The 21,468-nt window shown below is 45.8% G+C and overlaps 1 protein-coding gene across 1 annotated transcript in view; it reads left to right on the top strand.

Moving 5' to 3' along the window:
* LOC310791644 (uncharacterized protein) overlaps positions 1 to 21,468 on the top strand; it is a 103,669-nt gene that overhangs the window by 31,746 nt on the left and 50,455 nt on the right. The window contains exons 3-7 of the mRNA XM_083653297.1: positions 2,591 to 2,746; positions 8,558 to 8,683; positions 10,749 to 10,924; positions 13,243 to 13,336; positions 16,626 to 16,736. Of these exons, the coding sequence (XP_083509423.1) occupies positions 2,591 to 2,746; positions 8,558 to 8,683; positions 10,749 to 10,924; positions 13,243 to 13,336; positions 16,626 to 16,736 (663 nt within the window). The remainder of the gene's footprint in view (positions 1 to 2,590; positions 2,747 to 8,557; positions 8,684 to 10,748; positions 10,925 to 13,242; positions 13,337 to 16,625; positions 16,737 to 21,468) is intronic.

Genomic DNA, 21,468 nt, shown 5'->3' with positions numbered 1-21,468 from the left:
AAATTGTTCCAGTCAGATGGAGCTTTAAATTCAAAGGCACGTCGTCCAATTTCTTTTGAAATTCTAGGAACAAAGAAAATGATTAGTTGTTAATGGTATCATTATTTCTGCCATTACTGTGTCTCTCTCTCTTAACCCTCTCTTAAAGGAGAATTTCGTTTTTTTATCTTCCCCCTTCTGTGGTTCCTCTGAAGAAGTGTGGTTTCACAGAGGGGGAAGATGGGCACTGTAACCCCATCCGGGGCAGATCAACGTTGACTGTTGTGTTGTTGTTAGCTTAGCTTCTAGCTATTAGCTAAATAATTATATTTACAACCATAATGAACCGTGATCTGACAGAAAAAGTGTCATTTAGAGAGCGTGTGCAGCATGCCCCGCACTCGCCGCAGGCTCTCGTTATAGCCTGTTTGAGGAGACTACTCGGAGCTCAAAATCTTCCATGGGCATCCGAATGAAGCCAAACTATTTCGGTGAGTAAAACATAATATTTTAAGCTGGAAATGAGGACCGTGGTGTAAAAAAACGAAATTCTCCTTTAAGGTGTTCTTCCCGTTAAAAGGGGTCTTTTCCTTGCCGCCGTTGCTAAGTGCTGCTCTTGTTGGGAAATACTTTCAATTGTAAAATCTCCAGTCTACCTGCTCTAAAGCGCCTTGAGATAACTCTTAAGATTTGGCACTATATAAATATGAAATTTATTAAAATTGAAGAATGCAACAGAACAGAAAAGAGAAGAGACTTCTCCGAATCTTTATCTATTCAGGGGAGTCTCACTGAGAGCAATGCTCTCTTTTTCAGGAGTGCCCAGTTCACATTCATACTTGGAAGCTGACCAGTACAACCACAGTCTGATCTGTGGCCACTGATCAGCTCCACTGGAGTGGTTGGGGTTCAGGGCCTTGCTCAAGGGCACCTCAGTGGTGGTAATGAGGGAGGGGCAAGCATTGCTTTTTGATTTCCTGCCGTTCCCGGGGATCGAACCGCCGACCTTCTGGTCACAAGCTCGCTTCTCTAACCGTTGGGCCACCACTGCCCCACACTGCAAAACATTTAAGAAATAATTATGTATCATTATGTGTTAACAGTATTGTTTTTCTTAAAATACCTCCTGTCTTGAGATTATTTCACTTTTCCAATAAAGTCAACCTGTTTTAACGTCACTACTTAAAGTGATAATACGGAAGATGTTCATCTAAATAAATGTGTGTTAAGTCTCTATCTATCTGATAGTGACTTAACACAATGGTGATTGAGCCTAAGGCCCATTGATGGAAGCCGTTGCATTTTCAGTATTGCAGCATTTATAAACTTGGTGTCTGTGGTGACACAGGGTGGGCGGAGCTAACACAATAGACTCACTCTGTAGGTTACTGTAGGTTCACAGGGTGGGCGGAGCTAACACAATAGACTCACTCTGTAGGTTACTGTAGGTTCACAGGGTGGGCAGAGCTAACACAATAGACTCACTCTGTAGGTTACTGTAGGTTCACAGGGTGGGCGGAGCTAACACAATAGACTCACTCTGTAGGTTACTGTAGGTTCACAGGGTGGGCGGAGCTAACACAATAGACTCACTCTGTAGGTTCACAGGGTGGGCGGAGCTAACACAATAGACTCACTCTGTAGGTTACTGTAGGTTCACAGGGTGGGCGGAGCTAACACAATAGACTCACTCTGTAGGTTACTGTAGGTTCACAGGGTGGGCGGAGCTAACACAATAGACTCACTCTGTAGGTTCACAGGGTGGGCGGAGCTAACACAATAGACTCACTCTGTAGGTTACTGTAGGTTCATAGGGTGGGTGGAGCTAACACAATAGACTCACTCTGCAGGTTACTGTAGGTTCACAGGGTGGGCGGAGCTAACACAATAGACTCACTCTGCAGGTTACTGTAGGTTCACAGGGTGGGCGGAGCTAACACAATAGACTCACTCTGTAGGTTACTGTAGGTTCACAGGGTGGGCGGAGCTACCACAATAGACTCACTCTGTAGGTTACTGTAGGTTCACAGTGTGGGCGGAGCTAACACAATAGACTCACTCTGTAGGTTACTGTAGGTTCACAGGGTGGGCGGAGCTAACACAATAGACTCACACTGTAGGTTACTGTAGGTTCCTGACAACTCTTGTGTGATGTAGGATAACAAGCTACTTTTTTACGGTCTCTGCCAGCATTACGGGTGGTTACTATGGCTGAACGCACTGAGTAATGTCACATAATAACACTGTTTGGATCTCACCTGCAATTACCACTCATCGCCAATAGGTGTCACCCAAGAGAACAAAACTGAAATATTCCATATTAACACTTTAAAGAAAAGGTTTTAACCCTGAATGAGACTCAGTATCAAGGAGGAACGATGGCCATGCTAACAGCCATGTTTACTTTCACTGATGGAACTGTTTCTCCCTTTATGTTACAACAGGCTGACTAAGACAAATATCAGAATGAGTCAGAACATCATTGCATGCCTTTAAGTCTCAAAGCAGGTTGGATGTTTAGCTGAAGCATTGCTGCTCCGCCCCCCTGACACTGCCAAAGCACACGCTCACATTTAAAATGTCACAGCGTCCATACTTTTTGTCTTTGCAGAAAAAACACACTATGGGATACTAGGGGGCAGTGTTGTCCTCAGGCCAGACTTGTCCTCTGTGACTGGCTCCATCACCTTCATAGGATGGAAACTTGGAACTGAGTTGGCCATGGAGTGGTATGGACAGGACGTGCTTTCCTATGATCAATTCAAAGGTAGGCTATACTGAGCCACAGTGTATTTTGCCACTTTTAAGCTATTTTGGTAACCCTTCCCTTTACAGTCCCCTAATTACCAAGTATTTACCTGGTAACTACAAGGTATTTAGCCGGTAATTACAAGTATTTACCGGGTATTTACCTGGTAGTTACCAGGTAAATACCTGGTAAATACCAGGTAGTTACCAGGTATTTACTAGGATATTTACCTGACAACTACCATGTATTTACCTGGTAATTACCTGGTATTTACCCAGTAATTATAGATTATAAACCTCCACTATTACCTATCAATTCGTGTAAATGTGACCGTGTTAGGTTGATAATAACTCAGATATTTACCAGGTATTTACCCAGTAAATGGCCAGGTATTTACCCGGTAATAACCAGGTATTTACCCGGTATTTACCAGATATTAACCCAATAACTACCAGGTATTTACCTGGTAATTACCTGGTATTTACCCAATAATTATAAACTTGTACCATAAGCTTAAACTGTAGTGTAAAAGGAAGCCTTGTTTGTTTCCATGGTATTACCATGTTCTTACTGTACCATATCCTTTGGAATAGAATACCCCATTGTCCCTGCTATCAACACAAACTTGTACCATGTAGATTTTGGTGCTCAAAGTTCAAGGTCACTGTGACCTCAGGAATGCCATTTTCTAGCTCATTAACGTGGTATCTCAGGAATGCCTTACCAGAATGTTTGCATGCAGGCACAGAGTTTGAGCGCGAACAGAGGAAATGTAAGTGTGAGCAGGGGATTTTTGAGTGCGAGTGCAGGAAATCTGTCCAAGCAGAAAACTTTTGAGTGTGAGAGTACAGTTTGAGGACAAGCAGAGAAAATTAAAGCACAGACGGGGGCTTTTTGAGTCCAAGGGTCCAAAATATGAACGTGAAATTGATAAATCATGCTCTCAAATTGCTTGAACGACCTCTTGCTTTTAGATAGGCAAATAATTCCATAGGTGTAAACACTGCCCGTGTGCCTATATTACCGAGATTATTAATGATACAAAGTGGGTTGATTACCGGTAAAGCCATCCTTTAAGAACTCTGTTGAGAAGCTAACCCTAACTCTAAAGCCACCTATTTCTGAAGAAAATGGTGAAAACGACATACCCAAACTAAAATGCTTACTGTGGCTGAACCGCTAAGGTTACAGACAACTGCCTGACCTTTTCTGAAAGGTAAGACATTGAAGTTTCTGTTCCAAGTGTCAGAATCACTCTATGTGTTACTGACCCTGAGTAACACCAGCTCAAACACCCAATGGAGACATAGCCACAGGCCTTACCACATCCCAACTCAAAGAAGATGAAAAAATACCAAAACATATATATATTTTTTTTTATATATATTCCCCCCCCCCCCCCGATTTTTTATCCCATTTTTATCCCCCTTTAGTGCTAATTTAATTTATTTCATCCTGGTTGCTACTCCACCCTCTGCCGATCTGGGGAGAGCCGAAACTGGCTCCATGCTTCCTCCGAGACATGGGCAGTTAGCCAGCCGCTTCTTTTCACCTGACAGGGGAAGCTTCACCGGTAGGACATAGCACGTGGGAGGTTCACGCTATTCCAACCAGTTCCCCTCCCTCCGAACAGGCGCCCTTAACGACCAGAGGAGGAACCACATTAGCAACCAGGATATTGCATGTTTTGGTGAAGGGGGTTCCTATATGAAGGAAACCCCCGGGAGGCACGGGGAGAACATGCAAACTCCACACAGAAAGGCCCTTTTGATGACCCCACCCGGGCGGTGGGCACTCGAGGACATGCGGACGGGCACGCGTTCCTTCAGCGTTCACAGCGTCGAAATCGAACCCAGGACCTTCGAGCTGTGAGGCGACAGCGCTTACCACTGCACCACCGTACCCCCCTAAAACATGAGTATTTGGCAGTGGTTTTTGTAGGGAGATACCTAGGCGGATTTCCAAAAAGCCATTTGAAAAAGCCAAATAATCTGAAATGTTGTCTTTGTCTTTGTACAAAGATGGCTATAACTTCCGCTGTGTTGATCTGATCCGAAAAATGCGATGCGCAAGATTCAGACGATTAATTTGGTATGTAGCATGAACAGCATTGTTCAGAATTAACTACCTAATTAATCACGTAAATGACAGATGAACAGCAAAAAATCAGAAACGTAACGCCCGTGTTACGGTGCCATGCAAGAGGTTAAGAACTCTGTTGAGAAGCTAACCCTAACCATGTTAAGAACTCTGTTTGAGAAGCTAACCCTAATCATGTTAAGAACTCTGTTGAGAAGCTAACCCTAACCATGTTAAGAACTCTGTTGAGAAGCTAACCCTAATCATGTTAAGAACTCTGTTGAGAAGCTAACCCTAACCATGTTAAGAACTCTGTTTGAGAAGCTAACCCTAATCATGTTAAGAACTCTGTTGAGAAGCTAACCCTAACCATGTTAAGAACTCTGTTGAGAAGCTAACCCTAACCATGTTAACACGTTCACTGCCAATGGCGAGTTGACTCGTCAAAAAAATTCCAACGGTTCACTGCCAATGACGAGTTGAGACGTCAAAAAAAAAAAAAATTTTTTGACGGTGCTACGTGGATCAATGCCCCCCACGTCTCCTATAAAATTATTGGAGCTACCGAACGTGTACAACCCATTCCACCGACCCACTAAGTGGCGACAGTGCTCTCCTGACTAGAGGAAGGCAAGCAAAAAGCAGTGTGATCAAGCCATTCTCATGAAAATGGATTGGCGAAAACGCTTTCGTTTTCGCGCTGATTGCTGGCGGTGCGGGATTGCAAATTTGCATGATAGATTACGGGTGGAACACACTTTGAAACACGCAGCATAAATATGACCAGAATCGCAAAAGCTTCATCAAAGCTCTCAACCAAAACTCCAAGAAACGAGCGAGTCCATCCAGACTTCCTCAAAGAGCGGCCGCGCAGACAGGCACAGCAGCAGCAAAGCAATGAGACTGGTGACGCGAGGTTACAGCAGCAGTAGCAACGAGCTTGTGACACGGCCGCTGCAGCCAAGAAGACAAACACGGAGGGAGGAGTTGGAAGCAGAGGGGGGTTTCCTGCTGTTATGGAGGAAATTACTGTTCAAAACTATTGTTTAGATGTCTGACGTCTTACTGATGCCAAAAATGAATGGTTAAAGTGACTGTTCTATCGAATTTCACAAAAAGCCGTTTATCTCAGAATAATTTTTCTGACGCTGAAACCATGCTGTATTCAACTGCTAATGCTTACATAACCACTAACTCTACAAACTAACTATTTTAGACAGAGAAAGCACACATTCTATTAGTTCTTTTGAGATATTGTGTGTTCACAAAATCTTAGCAGAAAAGAATCCTCGGGTCTTGAAAGATGAGCCAGAATCCTCAAAAAAACCCTCTGGCAGAACCTACCTACAGTAAAAAAAAAAACGGCTGGCAGTGAATGTGTTAAGAACTCTGTTGAGAAGCTAACCCTAACCATGTTAACACATTGAGTGCCAGCCATGTTTTCAATCCTGTAGGTAACTTGTGCCAGGGGTATTTTTGACGATTCTGGCTCATTTTACAACAGCCGAGGATTATTTTCTGTTAAGAATTCATGAACACCAATCATCTAAAAATAACTAATAGAATGTGTGCTTTCTCTGTCTAAAAGAGTTAGTTTGCAGAGTTAGTAGTTATGTAGATATTAGCCGTTGAGTACAGCATGGTTTCAGCGTCTGGAAATTTATTCAGAGATAAATGGCTTTTTGTGAAACAGTCACTTTAACCATTCATTTTTGGCATCAGTAAGACCGTCAGACATTCTAAACAATAGTTTTGAACAGTAATTTCCTCCATAACAACAGGAAACACCCCTCTCATTCAAACTCCTCCCTCCGTGTGTCTTCTCCTCCTTCCTCCTGGCTCTAACAGCGGGCGTGTCAGAAGCGCGTTGCTGCTGCCTGCCTGCCTGTCTGCGTGCCTGCCTGCCTGCTTGCCTGCGTGCGGACGCTCCTTGTGCGAGTCAAGATGGGCCGGGGAATGCGTGGGCGATGGGCAGATGTTGATTCTGGCCTTTCTGAGGTGTTTCAAAGTGTGTTTCACCTATAATCTATTTTGCAAATCGCTCTCCGCTCTCTGTGTGCTGCTGCCTGCGCGCGGCCGCTCTCGGGCAAGACGAGTCTGAAATGGATTACTGTAAAATCGCCTCGCCATTTCCTTGAATGGCTTGCTCCCGCGGTGTGTGTGTGTGTGTGTGTGTGTGTGTGTGTGTGTGTGTGTGTGTGTGTGTGTGTGTGTGTGTGTGTGTGTGTGTGTGTGTGTGTGTGTGTGTGTGTGTGTGTTCGCGCGTTGCTCCGCGGCTCTGGGGGGAGGGGATCTCTGTCCGTTCTGTGTGTGTGTCTCCGGGCTCCTCCCTCCGTCTGTGCTGCTGGGAGTTTGAGCAGCGAGTTAGAGCAGCCTCTCTCCCTGGCAGCGAGTGTGGATAGGTCTCACTGTCTCTTGGGTTTGAGAGCCCCGATTAAGCCCCGTGCGACTCTAGGCTTTATGCTGCTCACCCAGTCCATTTCTGGAAACCCCCACCGCAGCAGCGCGAAGCGTCCCCGCCTACAGTATGAGAATGAGGCTCCTTCTTTTCTGACTGTAAAATCGCCAAGCCATTTCCGCGGGAGGCGGCTGCTTTTGGTCCACGGGTCCCGTGGCTGTGGCTTCTCTCTGTCTCTGTCACCACTTAGTGGTCGGTAAAATAGATTACACACATTATCTTGCTCCAATAGTTATCTCGAAGATGTAAAAGGGGTTGATTGATGTCCCACCGTCAAAAAAAAAAAATGTTTATGTAAGACGAGTTAGCTCGTCCTTGGCACTCAAGCGCTGGATTATGTAAGACGAGTTAGGTCGTCTATGGCACTTAATGTGTTAAGAACTCTGTTTGAGAAGCTAACCCTAACCATGTTAAGAACTCTGTTTGAGAAGCTAACCCTAACCATGTTAAGAACTCTGTTGAGAAGCTAACCCTAACCATGTTAAGAACTCTGTTGAGAAGCTAACCCTAACCATGTTAAGAACTCTGTTTGAGAAGCTAACCCTAATCATGTTAAGAACTCTGTTTGAGAAGCTAACCCTAATCATGTTAAGAACTCTGTTGAGAAGCTAGCCCTAATCATGTTAAGAACTCTGTTTGAGAAGCTAACCCTAACCATGTTAAGAACTCTGTTGAGAAGCTAACCCTAACCATGTTAAGAACTCTGTTGAGAAGCTAACCCTAACCATGTTAAGAACTCTGTTTGAGAAGCTAACCCTAATCATGTTAAGAACTCTGTTGAGAAGCTAACCCTAACCATGTTAAGAACTCTGTTTGAGAAGCTAACCCTAATCATGTTAAGAACTCTGTTGAGAAGCTAACCCTAACCATGTTAAGAACTCTGTTTGAGAAGCTAAGCCTAATGGCCCAAACACACCTGACGTCTATCCTATGCTGAAGCAATGCTGCGCGGAGGCAGTTTCATTTCGGCGTCCTTATTACAGGATAGACCAATCATAGCAGCCGCAGCACGTTGCCTCACTGAAGCGACTGCACGCGTGCTGTAGCGATAGTTTCGGTGTCTGGTCTATTTTTCGTGCGAGCCGTGAGCAGGATGCGAGCAGCCAGGCATGAAGTCAATGCAACTTGTGACGCGGCATGGGGCAAAACAGAGCGAGGCATGGAGCAATAGAGTGCTTCTGGTGTGACTGGTGTAGCGTGGCAGTCGAGCTGACAGGACGCTTCCGTGACACGCTGTTTCTGAGTTGCTTCAGGTGTGAACCAAGCATAACCATGTTGTTTCATATTTGAAGATCGTGGTAACCTGAACACTTCAACTGGAGACCTGACGATCAGAGGATTGACCAGAGAAGACAGTGGATCGTACACAGTCAAGATCAACAAACTCAACTTGCAGACTCATCTTCTCAAGTTCATCTGTAAGTGTTTTATGTTGGCAGTTTCAAGTGGGTGATGTGTGTTGTTTTCCCTGAATTCATCACTTGGTAGCAGGTTATGTTTTGGGAGCATGATTGACAGGTCACATGTCCAGTGATCGCCCAGCTTGCCGATCTTGGACCAATAGCAGGTTGACGTCATGGTGACTATGTCCATATTTTTAAGCGGTGCAACCGCTTCTATGAGTGACAATAGAGCTCAACAGGCACGTGACTTTTCGTGACGTAATTTGCCCCGGAAGTAAGTAAGAGTTTTAAGGCTCGAACCAAGCCAACACCTGATCCAGAGAATCTTGAGTGACCATAAAACATTCGGTTTAAGCGAGAACAAAAAATAACAACGGGGGGTGGGGGGGGTTTAAGAGCTCTACTAATGACAGCGATAGTGGACTATTTAGTGTTTTTTTTTATAGTGTCCGAATTCTAAACTGTTAATTTGATTCACTGTTTAGTCCACTATAAAATACCCACAATGCACAGCGATTTCTAGTGACCAGCAAATATACCCTACATTTTCGCTGCTATACCACAATGCAATGCGGTTGTCTTTACCGAAGGAGAAGAAAGTCATTAGCTCGTGAGCTAACAAGCTTGTGAGCTACAGTATGTGAGTGAAAAATGATTGTTTTTTTTGTTTTTTTTACACTATATGGGAATAGTGAATGAGTGAACGATTCCGAACGCGACTTCTGTGTGTATGAGCACGAGGGTAGGCTACACAAGAGTACAAGAGGTGTCGTCACCTGGAAGTTCACCTGGAAGGGGTTAGGGGTAGGCAGTTGTGAAGTCACCTGGGCAAATCCATCTCGTGCTCCTGTGTAGGAGCACAAGATATAGTCTCACGAGATCTGGCGAGTGATGTCACTCAACTGCAAGTAATGTCAGGCAATTGCTTGACTGTGATGTCATCAGGCAGTCGTGAGGTCATCAGTGATGTCACTCGAGCAATTGCCCAACTGTGATGTCACTGGAGATTTGGGTCTGGATCGAGGCAACAAGGAAGAGGGTGTGTTTGTGTGTGTGTGTGCGTGTGTGCGTGTGTGAAGGGATGTCACACAACTGGAAATGTTGTCACGCAATTGCTCGACTGTGATGTCATCAGGTAGTTGTGATGTAGTCACCTAAGATGTAGTCACCTAAGAGGTCACCTGGAAGTCACTCGGGCAGTGTGTGTGTGTGTGTGTGTGTGTGTGTGTGTGGGCCTGGATCGAGGCAACAAGGAAGAGGGTGTGTGTGTGTGTGTGTGTGTGTGTGTGTGTGTGTGTGTGTGTGTGTGTGTGTGCGAAGTTATCTCACCCAACTGGAAATTATGTCGCGCAATTGCTTGACTGTGATGTCATCAGGCAGTTGTGATTTCATCAGTGATGTCACTCGAGCAATTCTCTTCTTTAGCTAAAATTGGTTAAGTGGTGTCTACATGTCTTACTTACTTTACTTTATTTCATTTGGCAGACGCCTTTATCCAAAGCGTCTGCTTTATTTACAATAAAAAACAACAAGAATACAAAGTCAGAGACTAGCAAAAATAGAACAATATAAACAGTAAAACAAGGCAGTGACAGGATCAGAAAAAATCCGTTCATGAAGGAATACTGAAAAGGTGAGTTTTTAGTCTTTTTCAAAAGATGGGTAGAGTTTCGGCCGTCCTGACCGAGGGAGGGAGTTCGTTCCACCATTTCGGTGCCAGGGATGAAAAAAGTCGGGATGAGCGATTATTGAGTACATGTAATGGTGGAGGGGCGAGGCGTCCAGCACTAGTAGAGGGCGAAGGGAGCGGTGTGAGGGCTGGAATCTGACCATAGATGTCTGCACCGCTTACTTCAGCACCTGGGTGTGATTTGCATACAGTCTATGGTTTTAACATTGGTTTTGTGCACATTGTGTGAAAAAGGTGTGTGAGTGTCTCTGTCTGTCTCTTCCCAGCTTTCTGCACTGAGACAGAGAAATCAAGAAAAACAGAATGTTGAAAAAACAAAACAAAAACAAAATGAAAAATGTGCATGTGAGTGATCATGACTGTAACTGTCTTTTTCTCGTCTCTTCACAGCACCTGTCTCTAAACCCTCCATCTCTACACTGTGTGATGCTGCTTTGACTCGCTGTCTTCTGAGCTGTGACTCAAACACCACCACAGACGATGAACCAGTCAGCTACAGCTGGGAGAAAGACAACACCAGACAGAATTCCACAGAGTTACACAAACACCAAATGACCATTACAAAGGTACAATACAGCAATGCTACTGACAGTGTTTGTACCTCTGTCTTTTTGGATGAGTCATTCTGTCCATGTGTGAGTTAGTTAATGCACTGGTTCTCAAACTTTTTCACATCAACTGACACAAATTAGACCACAGACTCCCATCAGATAAGATTTTAGCTTTTAGATGTTTTATTACAGAAAGTGTATGAAGACCATGACCAAAACAGTCATTGTGTTATCCTTATTTTTGCTGGGGATCCTCTCATGGACCCCTGGAGTTCCCCAGACCCCATTTTGAGAACCCGAGTCCAGAGGTAATAGCAGGAGATTAACAAATGCATTCCTTTACAGGAATACACCATAATGATTTGTTCAACTTCCATCACATATTCATTGCACCAGCCGCTAGTTTTCAGCTGTTTTAACCCCCCTTCCTTCCTGCAGCAAGCCCAAATACAGAGTGTCAAAGTCACGCCCTCTTCCGGGTTAGACATACAAACCAAGAGGTTTCATCCACCATTTATTTTCCACCATTTATTTTTCCATAGACTGTGTCTAAGCAGCTCCTCTCAACACAGCGGATTACATCATGTGCTTTAGGGAGGTGCACTGGCGCCGGAACAAGGGGGACATGGGGACATTTTGTCCCCCTTAAAATTTGGTCCCCCTAAAAAAAAAAAAAAAAAAAAAAAAATCTGAGGGGGCAACTGCCCCTGACGCTTAGAGCCCACTTTACACTGTTTACACAGTAGGGCTGTTGAAACGAATTTTGATATTCGAATATTATTCGAATTTAATAATTATGAACGAAATTCGATTATTATTATTTTTTTAAAACGAATATTTTAATTTAATTTTTTTTTTTTTTTTTTTTTTTTTTTAGAACACTAGAACAGTGACAAGTTCTGACAACATACTTGAAGAAAAGAGTGTTAACTGAAGTTGACTGTTGAAGCTGCTATACTGATGTAAACCTACCTGTAGCTCTTAAAATGTATGTTCATTCATTGTTAACTGAAGTTGACTGTTGAAGCTGCTATACTGAATGTAAACCTGTAGCTCTTAAGTGCAATACGTGACTGATTTTTTTTTGTTCATGGCTCATTGTTGTTTTGGCAAAGTTTACTTATTTGTTTATTGATAAGGAGCTCAAACAAAGGCTGTGTCTTTTTTTATTATCAATTATTTTATTTTAGCATTTCAGACAGCACCAATACATCACTGATGAATATTAACTAAGCTCTGGTTATCTGACCTATTTTCTAATGCAATGAATGTATGTACATTGTACAAGGAACATGTTTTCTTAAATAAACATCATTGCTGGACTATTTGTGATCAGCCTAATATTATTTTGAATATTCATCCACCATTCACTTTTCCATCTACATTTGGTAAAATGCTTAGAAAAAGTTTTACTTGGTCAAACCCAAAGATTCAGCTATATTTAGAATCAGAACATAACATAAGAGAAGACAACAATTCACTCAGACCAAAAAAAAAAAAAAAATTTTTTTTTTTTTTTTTAATTCAATTAAAAATTAATTAAAATATTCGAATATAATTCGAATATTAAAATGTATAAAGCACTGAAATTCGAATTTGATTATAGAGGGAGATTGACAGCCCTATTACACAGCCTGTGATGCTTGTTAATGCCGTGATCATTGTGGGATTATTACACCTGAGAGACAGACAGACCTGGACTCTGTACTGCACTCACTGTCATTGGCTGCTGCTATAATCGTATACGGTTATTGTTATTTTATTTTTGTGTTGAGATGACAAGTTTTGCACTGTGTTTCGAAGTGATAATAATAATAATAATAATAAATTCAGTGTTTCTGCCTGTGTTGCTGTCTGTTGTAGTGTAATTGTAAAATGACCTAAAGGGAGAGCCAGGTCACCAAGTGAGTGAGAAAAGGAGAAAATACTGAATAATGACATCACTACAGTATAATCCTAATGTTAATTTAAAATTAGATATTCCTCTAAATATGGCTAAAAATCATCCAGACGTTCAAAAAAAATTGACAAAAAAAAGAAAAATGTCCCCCTAATTGCAAACTCGTTCCAGCGCCACTGGGGAGGTGTGTTGTTTTTGGATGCTTCCAATGTGGGTGTTGGCTTAAGAAGACTGTGCTTTAACAAGAGTAGCTGGTTTAAGCTGCTGAAGTGCCATTGAGCAAGGCACTGAATCTCCTCCAACTGCAGGGAACTGCTCTGTAGCTGAGCCTTACATCTCCTTTAATTAATCAAAGGCTAAAGGCACCAAGTGAGCACTGTTCAAAATGAAAGTGAGATGTGGTTTATGATCTTATATTTCACTGGTTTTATAGGTGAAGGATTTGAAGTATGCATCATTCAGCTGTAAGGTGGAGAACCCAGTCAGTGAGGAGGTCAGCCAACCCATCAGCAACCCCCTCATCCCGAGTGAGTTACCTCACTTTAACAACAATGCAGTTCTGCCACTACGTCTCTCTCCTTCCCTCTCTTGTCTCTCCCCTCCCTCTCTCTCTCTTGTCTCTCCCCTCCCTCTCTCTCGTGTCTCCCCCTCCCTCCCTCCCTCTCTCTATCTCTCTCTCTCTCTCTCTCTCTATTTATCTTAATCTCAACCCACCTGTAGCAAAGCTTTTGGGCTTGCCTCGTGAAGTGTGCTGGATCGTGCATGAGGGCTCACTCGCTGTGATCGATCAGAATCACGGAGATGGAGATAGGGACCGAGATGTCGGTCTTCGGACGCGGTTGAATCACCACTGGTGACCTGTTTGGGTGTAAGGCAGTCAGTCACCAGGGCCTGACTGGTTGTAAGACAGCAGGGGTTCAATTCGGGTCCGGGATTAGTTGTGCTAATGGTTGACATTATTAGGGGAGTAAGAAATACCTGAATCAAGCAGGAATCTCTCGGATGTGGTGTAGCGTCACGGAACACTGTGTTTATATGGTCGCGTTCCGGTGTATGACATCACGTCATTGGTGATGTCACAACGTCCGAGGGAACTATGACATCATCGGTGCTATGTCTGACATCGCCGATGACCTCACAGGTGAACTCTATGCTATGACATCATTGTCATCGTTGATGATGTCATCATCATTACGTCCTTGGCGCGCCGGCTGGTAGGCATCGACTGCCCCAAGAACAGGCCTGACGGTGGGCCATTATGGACCGTTTCTACAGCCGCTCCCAGATTCCTGTGGGGAATCTGTATTCTTCCAGAAATGGCCGGAATGGCCCTCCAGTCCCACCTGGTATAGGCAGGGCTTGGTTGATTATTCTGGGAGTGAGGGGGGCTGTGGTCCGCCTGGCCACCAGCCGGGTGTAGGCACGGGTCCGCGCGCCGTTGTCCAGTCCCATACATCACAAGAGCCAAGACCTGGTGACCGTCCTCGTTGGCCAGGATGTGTGTGGGATCCTACTGCAGTAGCGAGCTGTAGTGGCCTCTGGGGGCTTGAGTTTCCAGTTGAGGAAACTCAGCGGCGTGAGGTCAGCGCGGGAGCCGCTCAGGAGCCGGGGGTCTACCCAGCTACTGCGGTAGTGAGGAGCCTCTGGTTCTGGTGCCTTGAGTTTCCAGTCAAGGAACCTCAGTGGCGTAGGGTCGGTGCGGAAGCCATTTGTCTGCCCTCGTTGGAGGGAGGCCTCTGCCCCTGGGGCCTCGTTGGCCGCCCCGTGGAGCGCCGGTGTGGCATCCTCACTGAGGGCACCGAAGGTCGTACACTCCTCCGGCTTGGGGGGAGCCGACCTGAGGCCACCGTAACTTGGCTTCAACTCCTCGCTCTTATCCGCGGTCGTGGGGAGTCGGGGTGTCTTTGGCCAGCGATCTGGGCCGAGAAGAGGTGGTCCGTCCCCCCACTCTTCCCAGGCCTGCAGCAGTGTCTCAGGTAGGACTGGATCATCCCAGCCTGGTTCCCATTTCCATAGGTGCTGTATGAGCAGGATAAGATGGATCCTCCCGAACTGATGGAGGGGCAAATTCCTCGGGCGGGATTCCTGCTGCAGGGCGGTGATGGGGTAAGGTTGCTCGCCTAGACCAAGGTTCCGTTCCGTAAAGGCTCTCTTGGTGCAATAGGTCTGCTCTGGGCAAATTGCCGGCAAGACGATGAGGGAGACGGCCGCCCCGTGAAGCATCTGGGGCTCCTGCCTTGGCGTCCGCAAAGGCGTGTCCACTTGCTCCACTTGCTCGGACTTGTTGGCCTCCCTGGAGACCTTGGCTGGAGTTGTCTCCATGAGCCCGGGCAGGGCCAGGAGGTGAATTCTGGGAATAGGTAATTGAGATGGCTGGTCCCGCCCTCTGGGGGGGTCCCAGCTGTCGTGTCCAGCTATCTTGTGGGAATGATTGACGCCGTCCGGCTGGCTGTGCCCTGTGCTGTTGGTCCCAACGTTCGCCGTGCCTACCTGAGTGTGGGGTATCGCAGTGGCGGGGTCGGCCGCCCCGTTGCACTGTATTGCATGCTCAGGGTCGGCGACCTCTGTCCTAGGTGGGAGTGTTGGTGGCATTGGCACTAGAACAGTGGGTTCCGTAGTTTGGGTCGTTGGCTCTGGAGCCGCCGTGCTGACCTGACCCTGGTCGTGGGAGGTGAGAGGCACAGGTGGAACTGCCGGGTCCCTGGCAAGCAGACAGGCGCGAGGCCGGGCTGCTACGTGCTCCTGCTCGACTTGCAGCCGGGCACGAACCCGGGCCTCGTGGTGGGCCAGCTCAGCTTGCCGCAGGTGTCGGCTTCTCTCCAGGCGGCGGGTGATCCGCTCTCTAGCTTGGAGGGCCTCCTCTTGGGCCTGTTCTTGGGCCCGCTGAGCCTCCTGAGCCTCTGCTTGGACCCGTTGAGCCTCTACTTGGACCCGTTCTCGGGCCCGCCTTGCCGCTCTGGTTTGCTCATTCAGCCGGTTGTACTCCGCATCGGCTTCCTCCTCCTCCGCGTCTTGGCAGCGAAGGCTCTCGGTCGCCAATCGTGTCTTGTATTCCTCGTAAGCTGCCGCTTGGGCTGGGGAATACGCGTGGGCGCGTAGGGTTGACCGTGAGCTGGCGCTAGAGTGTCGCGATGCACTATGGTGACTGCAGTAACTGCTGGCGCTATGATAGTGAGAGTGACTGGGGCTCCTCGACCGAGGCTCTGCTCGGGAAGGGGGCCGGACCCCTTGGTACCGGGCTGACCCATACCGGCCTGGGGTCTCCGGGTCATAGGCGAGGGCCTGGGCCAAAGATATTCCGTCATGATGGCTTGCGCCCTGATGATGGTGACTCCTGCGCCCGCTAGGGCTGCGGGATACATGGGCGTCTCTGTCGTCATAGGTCAAGCCTCCATGACCTGACCTGTCCCGACTTGACTGGTGGCCAGCTTGATGGGACCTGCCGGTGCGTTGGGATTCCTTGAAGTGTTCAGTGATGTCCTGGTTGGTCTCCCTTTGGCGCACGATCGTAGCATCGAATCGTAGCGTCGAGTCCCTTGCCTGGGATGCCTGAGCAGGGAGTCGGTGGTGGCTGCGGATGAGCTCCTGCCCCGGTTGGATCGTCTGGTCGGAGTGTAGGGGGTCTGCTCGAGGAGTTGTTTTCCTTCCTGCTGCTGCCAAATGCATGTTGGGAAATTGTTTAAATTGCTGGGTTGAAACTTAGTAAAGATGCTGGTCTTCAACCATTAAGCATCTCAGATAACTGTTGTTATGATTTTCTGCTGTATAAAGCAACATGACTTGACTTAACACTTGTTGCTGTTATTTTTTATGTAGAGTCTGATGGTGAAGGGAAACGGAGAACAGGGAGAATAGTCACCATCTTCGTGGTACTGACAATGTTGCTGCTCGTCATAATTCCCATTGTCAAACGCATACGCAGAACAGGTAGGAAGCCAAGAAATACTATATTTATTTACAATGAATTACTGTCTAATTGATATTATTAATACTGATGTAATCAAAATGATCTTTGCCTCTAATTGATAGTATTCACATTTTGTGTATATTTTATTTAGGGTTAGTTGCCTTACTCCATAACCGGGCCTAGACCCCCCTGCCCTCCATGTTTAATGTTGTTGAACTCCCTCTCTTGACTTCCATTTCCACCCTGCCAACACAGGAGGTGCTGCACTCCTCTCTCATAGACTTGAATAAAAGATTGCCAGGTGTTTTCACTAAAGCTTTACATTACAGCCTGTAACGTACAGCATAATGATTCCAGAGTAATATTTTGTACTAACAGTGAGCCAGTACAATAGCTACTGATACATACTCTTTCAGGGTGATTCACGACCGCTCCACTTCCTGAAAGGGAGATCATTCAGGTTGATCAGGGGTTTATTTTGTGATCATGACCAAATCGCTGCTCTACACTATCCTGCTTATTACAGTGAGACAGCCCCTTGACATCAAGACCATTAGAGAGAGCTCTGACACCTGCATGGTCAGGCAGTCAGTCTGTCTCTCCTCCTTGGGAGGTCTGTGGTTAAGTTTATGGGAGTGGCAATTTGTGTTCAGCAGGATAATCTTCATGAATGTGAATCACTTTTATAGAGACACTGCGGAGCACGTCATCATTCAGAAACCACACCCAAAACGGGGGAAAACACAAACCCTCCCCCAATCCTGGCGTTCTCCTATGTTGCGTGCATGGTCGCATGTTGCACACAAGATCATATATATGGAAGATGAACACTCCAACTTACTTCCTTGACAGCTAGATCCACATTTTTCTTCTCGCCAATTTTCAATAGCTTCCTTGTTTTGCTCGGGAGTACAACAACACTTTAATTGGCGATTTTTTATATTTGTAGTCTGCGCAGCCCACCACACAACAGCTTTTAGCTATATGTTTAATTCAAGGAAAATTAATGCCGGTGTTTGAATGGAGAGCTTTCCCCCGTGATGGGCGTGGCCTATTTCATGCAGTGTCTCTATGTCTTTTGAAGCGTTTTCTGAAAATCACACAAATTACCACTCCCATAAACTTTTGTTAGCCACAAACCTTATTTTATGCATTTAAGTGAAAATCCCCATTCTAAAACCATATTCACTTTTCTCTGTAAGCACCAACATGCTACTTCCGGACTCATTCCAGCAGGGCTCTATATACTGAACAAGAATTATATGCTGCCATTTTGCACGAGTTGTAATAAAAGATCTAAGGGCTCTATCTTCCCGACGGCGGTATTGTTGCGTTAGCGCCCGCAAAGCCTTAATTGTGGGCGTTTCGGCCCGCTGCGCTTCACGTCATCTCGGCGCAGATCTCTGTATAGGCTGTTTATGCCCAAAAGCATTGTGGAGGTGTGGTCATGCCCATAAAACCATAGCGTCACGTCAGCAACTTCCTCCTTCACTGAGAGGGAGAAAGAGGGAGAGAAAAGATAGCCTAGATGGGGAGAGGGAGGGAGAGAGAGGGAGAGAGAGATGTGAGGCTGTCATGCATAGAAATCAAATAACGTGCTCCTGCCCACCTGTGAATCACCTGTGTATTATTGCCATTTCACACGCTGAAAAAGGGCTGCTGCCCAAACGTCTGTATGCTTATTTCTTTTCGGGCTCTCTTCTATCTCCGCTGCGTAATTACGCACTGTACTGAGAGGCGATGAGTGATGCTGCTCTATTTGAAGAAGTTTAATTTCGTTCCACCAGCACACATTTTATTAATCAGCTATTTTCTATTCGTTTCTATTAATATATATACATCGAATCCCACCAATTTCATTGTCATTTTCCCCTTGGCGCACATAAAGACACATGCTTCCGTCACTGTCTGCTTGATGGCGAGAGGGACTTCAGCTGCCATCCGCGCTGTGGAGAAGCTGGTCTTACATGCAATTGCAGGGAAAGAGGTTACTGTACTGGCCGGACACAGGTGTTGTGCGAAAAAATTATGCGTTTTGAATTGGATTAGGGGAGCGAGGGTCTGGTGGGGCGGGAGGCTGTGTGCGCCGGGTGCTGGACTGGAGGGGGGTCTTCCCTGAAAAGGTGGGAGCTGGACGGGTATGCAGGCTTGGTGGTGGGGTGGGTGTGGGTCGGTGCCCTGGGTGTTTTGGGCCGGCCAGGGTGGGGAGAGGCAGCTTGGCACAACACCGTTAGAACTTTCTCAAAAGCAATCTATTGTTACCTCACACCACAAACCTGTATGGTCGGGAATTATGTAGCCTAATAAAACCATGACAAACGAATTCTCATTTTTAAATCAAGGTGTGTTTTTTCTGCAATGTAGGCTATAGTTGAAAATCAACGTGGCAGTACATTACCATTTTTACAATTTCGGAGCCGAAATTGTAAAATAGCAACGTTGCTCCACAAACGTTGCTATTCTACAATTGTTTTGGAGATCGGGTTGGGCATTCCGAGGAGAGAAGAGTGTGTGCAGGCGCGAGTAGAGAGTGACATCCATGCCGTGCGTAAATGGATCCAAGCAAGAATTTCCTGCACTGCACGGAGATGTGGAGACTGTCTGCGCTCAGGCGTACGTCTGCATTTGCACTAAGACCAGCTATTTCCTGGCGTTAAAATTGAAAGCACCCAAGGCGATTTTTTTCTGACACGTTGCGCTGGAACGCCTATTTTGGAACGGCAACTCCCAAACCTCTCTTTGCGCTCGGCACATACTGACAGTATCTTCCCCACAGTGCTAAATGACACTTGCGCGAGACACATGATAGGCTAGAGGCCCACCAACACGCCTGGGCCACGCCTACACCTGTGTCATCGCAGCGCAAAACTGGACGGTGGAGGCAGACGATAGCTTAGACGCTGGGAAGATAGCAATAAGGGGTGCGCAAACGCAGCGCAAAGGCCACGCAAACGATAGCGCCGTACAACGATAGGGCCCTAAGACTTTTTATTTGCACACAAAAGACTTATTCCTCTCATTTTGTCCACAAATATGTTTAAATCTGTGTTAAAGGACGGCTTTCCCGTGGGGAATATGAATATATATTAAATCTCACGCCCCTAAGGTTTTCGAATCCGTTGAAATTTTTGAAATTGGTTGTTCACAGCCTGACCTATCAACCATCTCTCACATTATTTTCATGACGCTCTGACGTAAAACGCGTCGGGGCGTCAAGTCCAGCCTTGCGGAAGTCGAGCACCTATGAACTACACTACTTGTGGGCAGGGGCGCCGTATAGGGGGGGAAACCTAGGACGATTCTAGGGGCCCTTGAAGCTGACAGGGGCCCTAAAAATTCTGAACATTTATTCAACTTTTCTTAACTACTGGAAATTACCCTGTTACACCTTAGTGAAATATGCTTACTTCACAGAGTGTTTACATTTCCCTCCTGTCTAGCGAACATTTAATCAATGCAAACAATTGTTTGCAAGCCGTTCCTAACTGATGAAGGAGGTGAGACACACACAGCAGCATTGTGTTGAATGACATGGTAGTTGGCACAATTGCAGTGGGTCTGTGGGGATTTATTTGTAATACTACTAATAATAATAATAATAATAGTAATAAAAAAATAAGAAGGATCAACACAATTTATTTGTCCACATAATGACCATTATATGAAAGGAAAAGCAGCCCACAAATGACAGCCAATGAGAAAAGGAGAACATAATGATATTAAGACTGAATAATGATATCACAACAGTCTCATGCTAAACACTCTCCTGTTGGACTCCACATGTGTATCAATATTCTTTCTAGTCATTAGTTGATAGTGTTTCTTTGTTCCCTCTGGTGTATTCAGAGCAGAGAGAGAGTATGATGATTCAACAGGGATGAGAGTGAGAAAAGGAGCAAATATTGATGGTTAAGACTGAATAATGACAACACTACAGTGTTATCCTAATATAATTTAAAATGCGATATTATCCTCTAAATCAGCTTCAAACAGCCCAAATTTTTCGGCCGGCGCCCTTCCGACGCCGGCATCAGTGGGGCCCATACTATGTCCTGTCATGGGCCCAAAATCCCTGGCGGCACCCCTGCTTGTGGGCCTGTGCCGCCATGGTCCCGCCTCTAGAGGTCCTCCACGCCCCTTCAGGAGGTCTTGAAGAAAAACAAAAGGCAGCCATCTTTTTCCACCGCCTAGCCTACAGTAGCTAATGTTAGCTTTCCATAGCTCCTTGCAAAGAGACCATATCTCGGGAACGGAAGCACGTACAGACACGGGACTGGCGGCATTGGAAAGCTCGTGCAAATTTTACATCTAGTAGAAGGCGCGTTGAAGTAACGAAATCAACGCTGAGCAATGTACCCGTTTTTACACATTTTTACATGAAATAGTTACAACATCAGATGCGCGTAACTCCTAGGAAAATGCCTTAAAATGCATGATTTTTTTTTTATGAAGACATCTCCCGACATATATACTACCGTTTAAATTTGGTGCAATTTGGAGGCAATTTTTTTTTGTTTGTTTTTTGTTCTACTAAATGTTTTTATGTCTAAAGCTGGGCTCAGACTACAGGATTCTGACAATCCTAGCCGATTTTGAAATCTGGCTGTGACACGCACTACAGGAGAATCTTCCCAGATTATCTTCCCTAGAATCTCAAACATGCACACACTACAAGATTTGTAAATGTGGCGCACCACGCACTACAGGATATTATTAAGATTATCGGCAGGATAATCACATTGATGCCCGGCC

This window comes from Poromitra crassiceps (assembly GCF_964638095.1).
Source record: "Poromitra crassiceps genome assembly, chromosome: 16".
NCBI classification, from domain to species: Eukaryota; Metazoa; Chordata; class Actinopteri; order Beryciformes; family Melamphaidae; genus Poromitra; species Poromitra crassiceps.
This window is presented reverse-complemented; position numbering and strand designations above follow the sequence as displayed.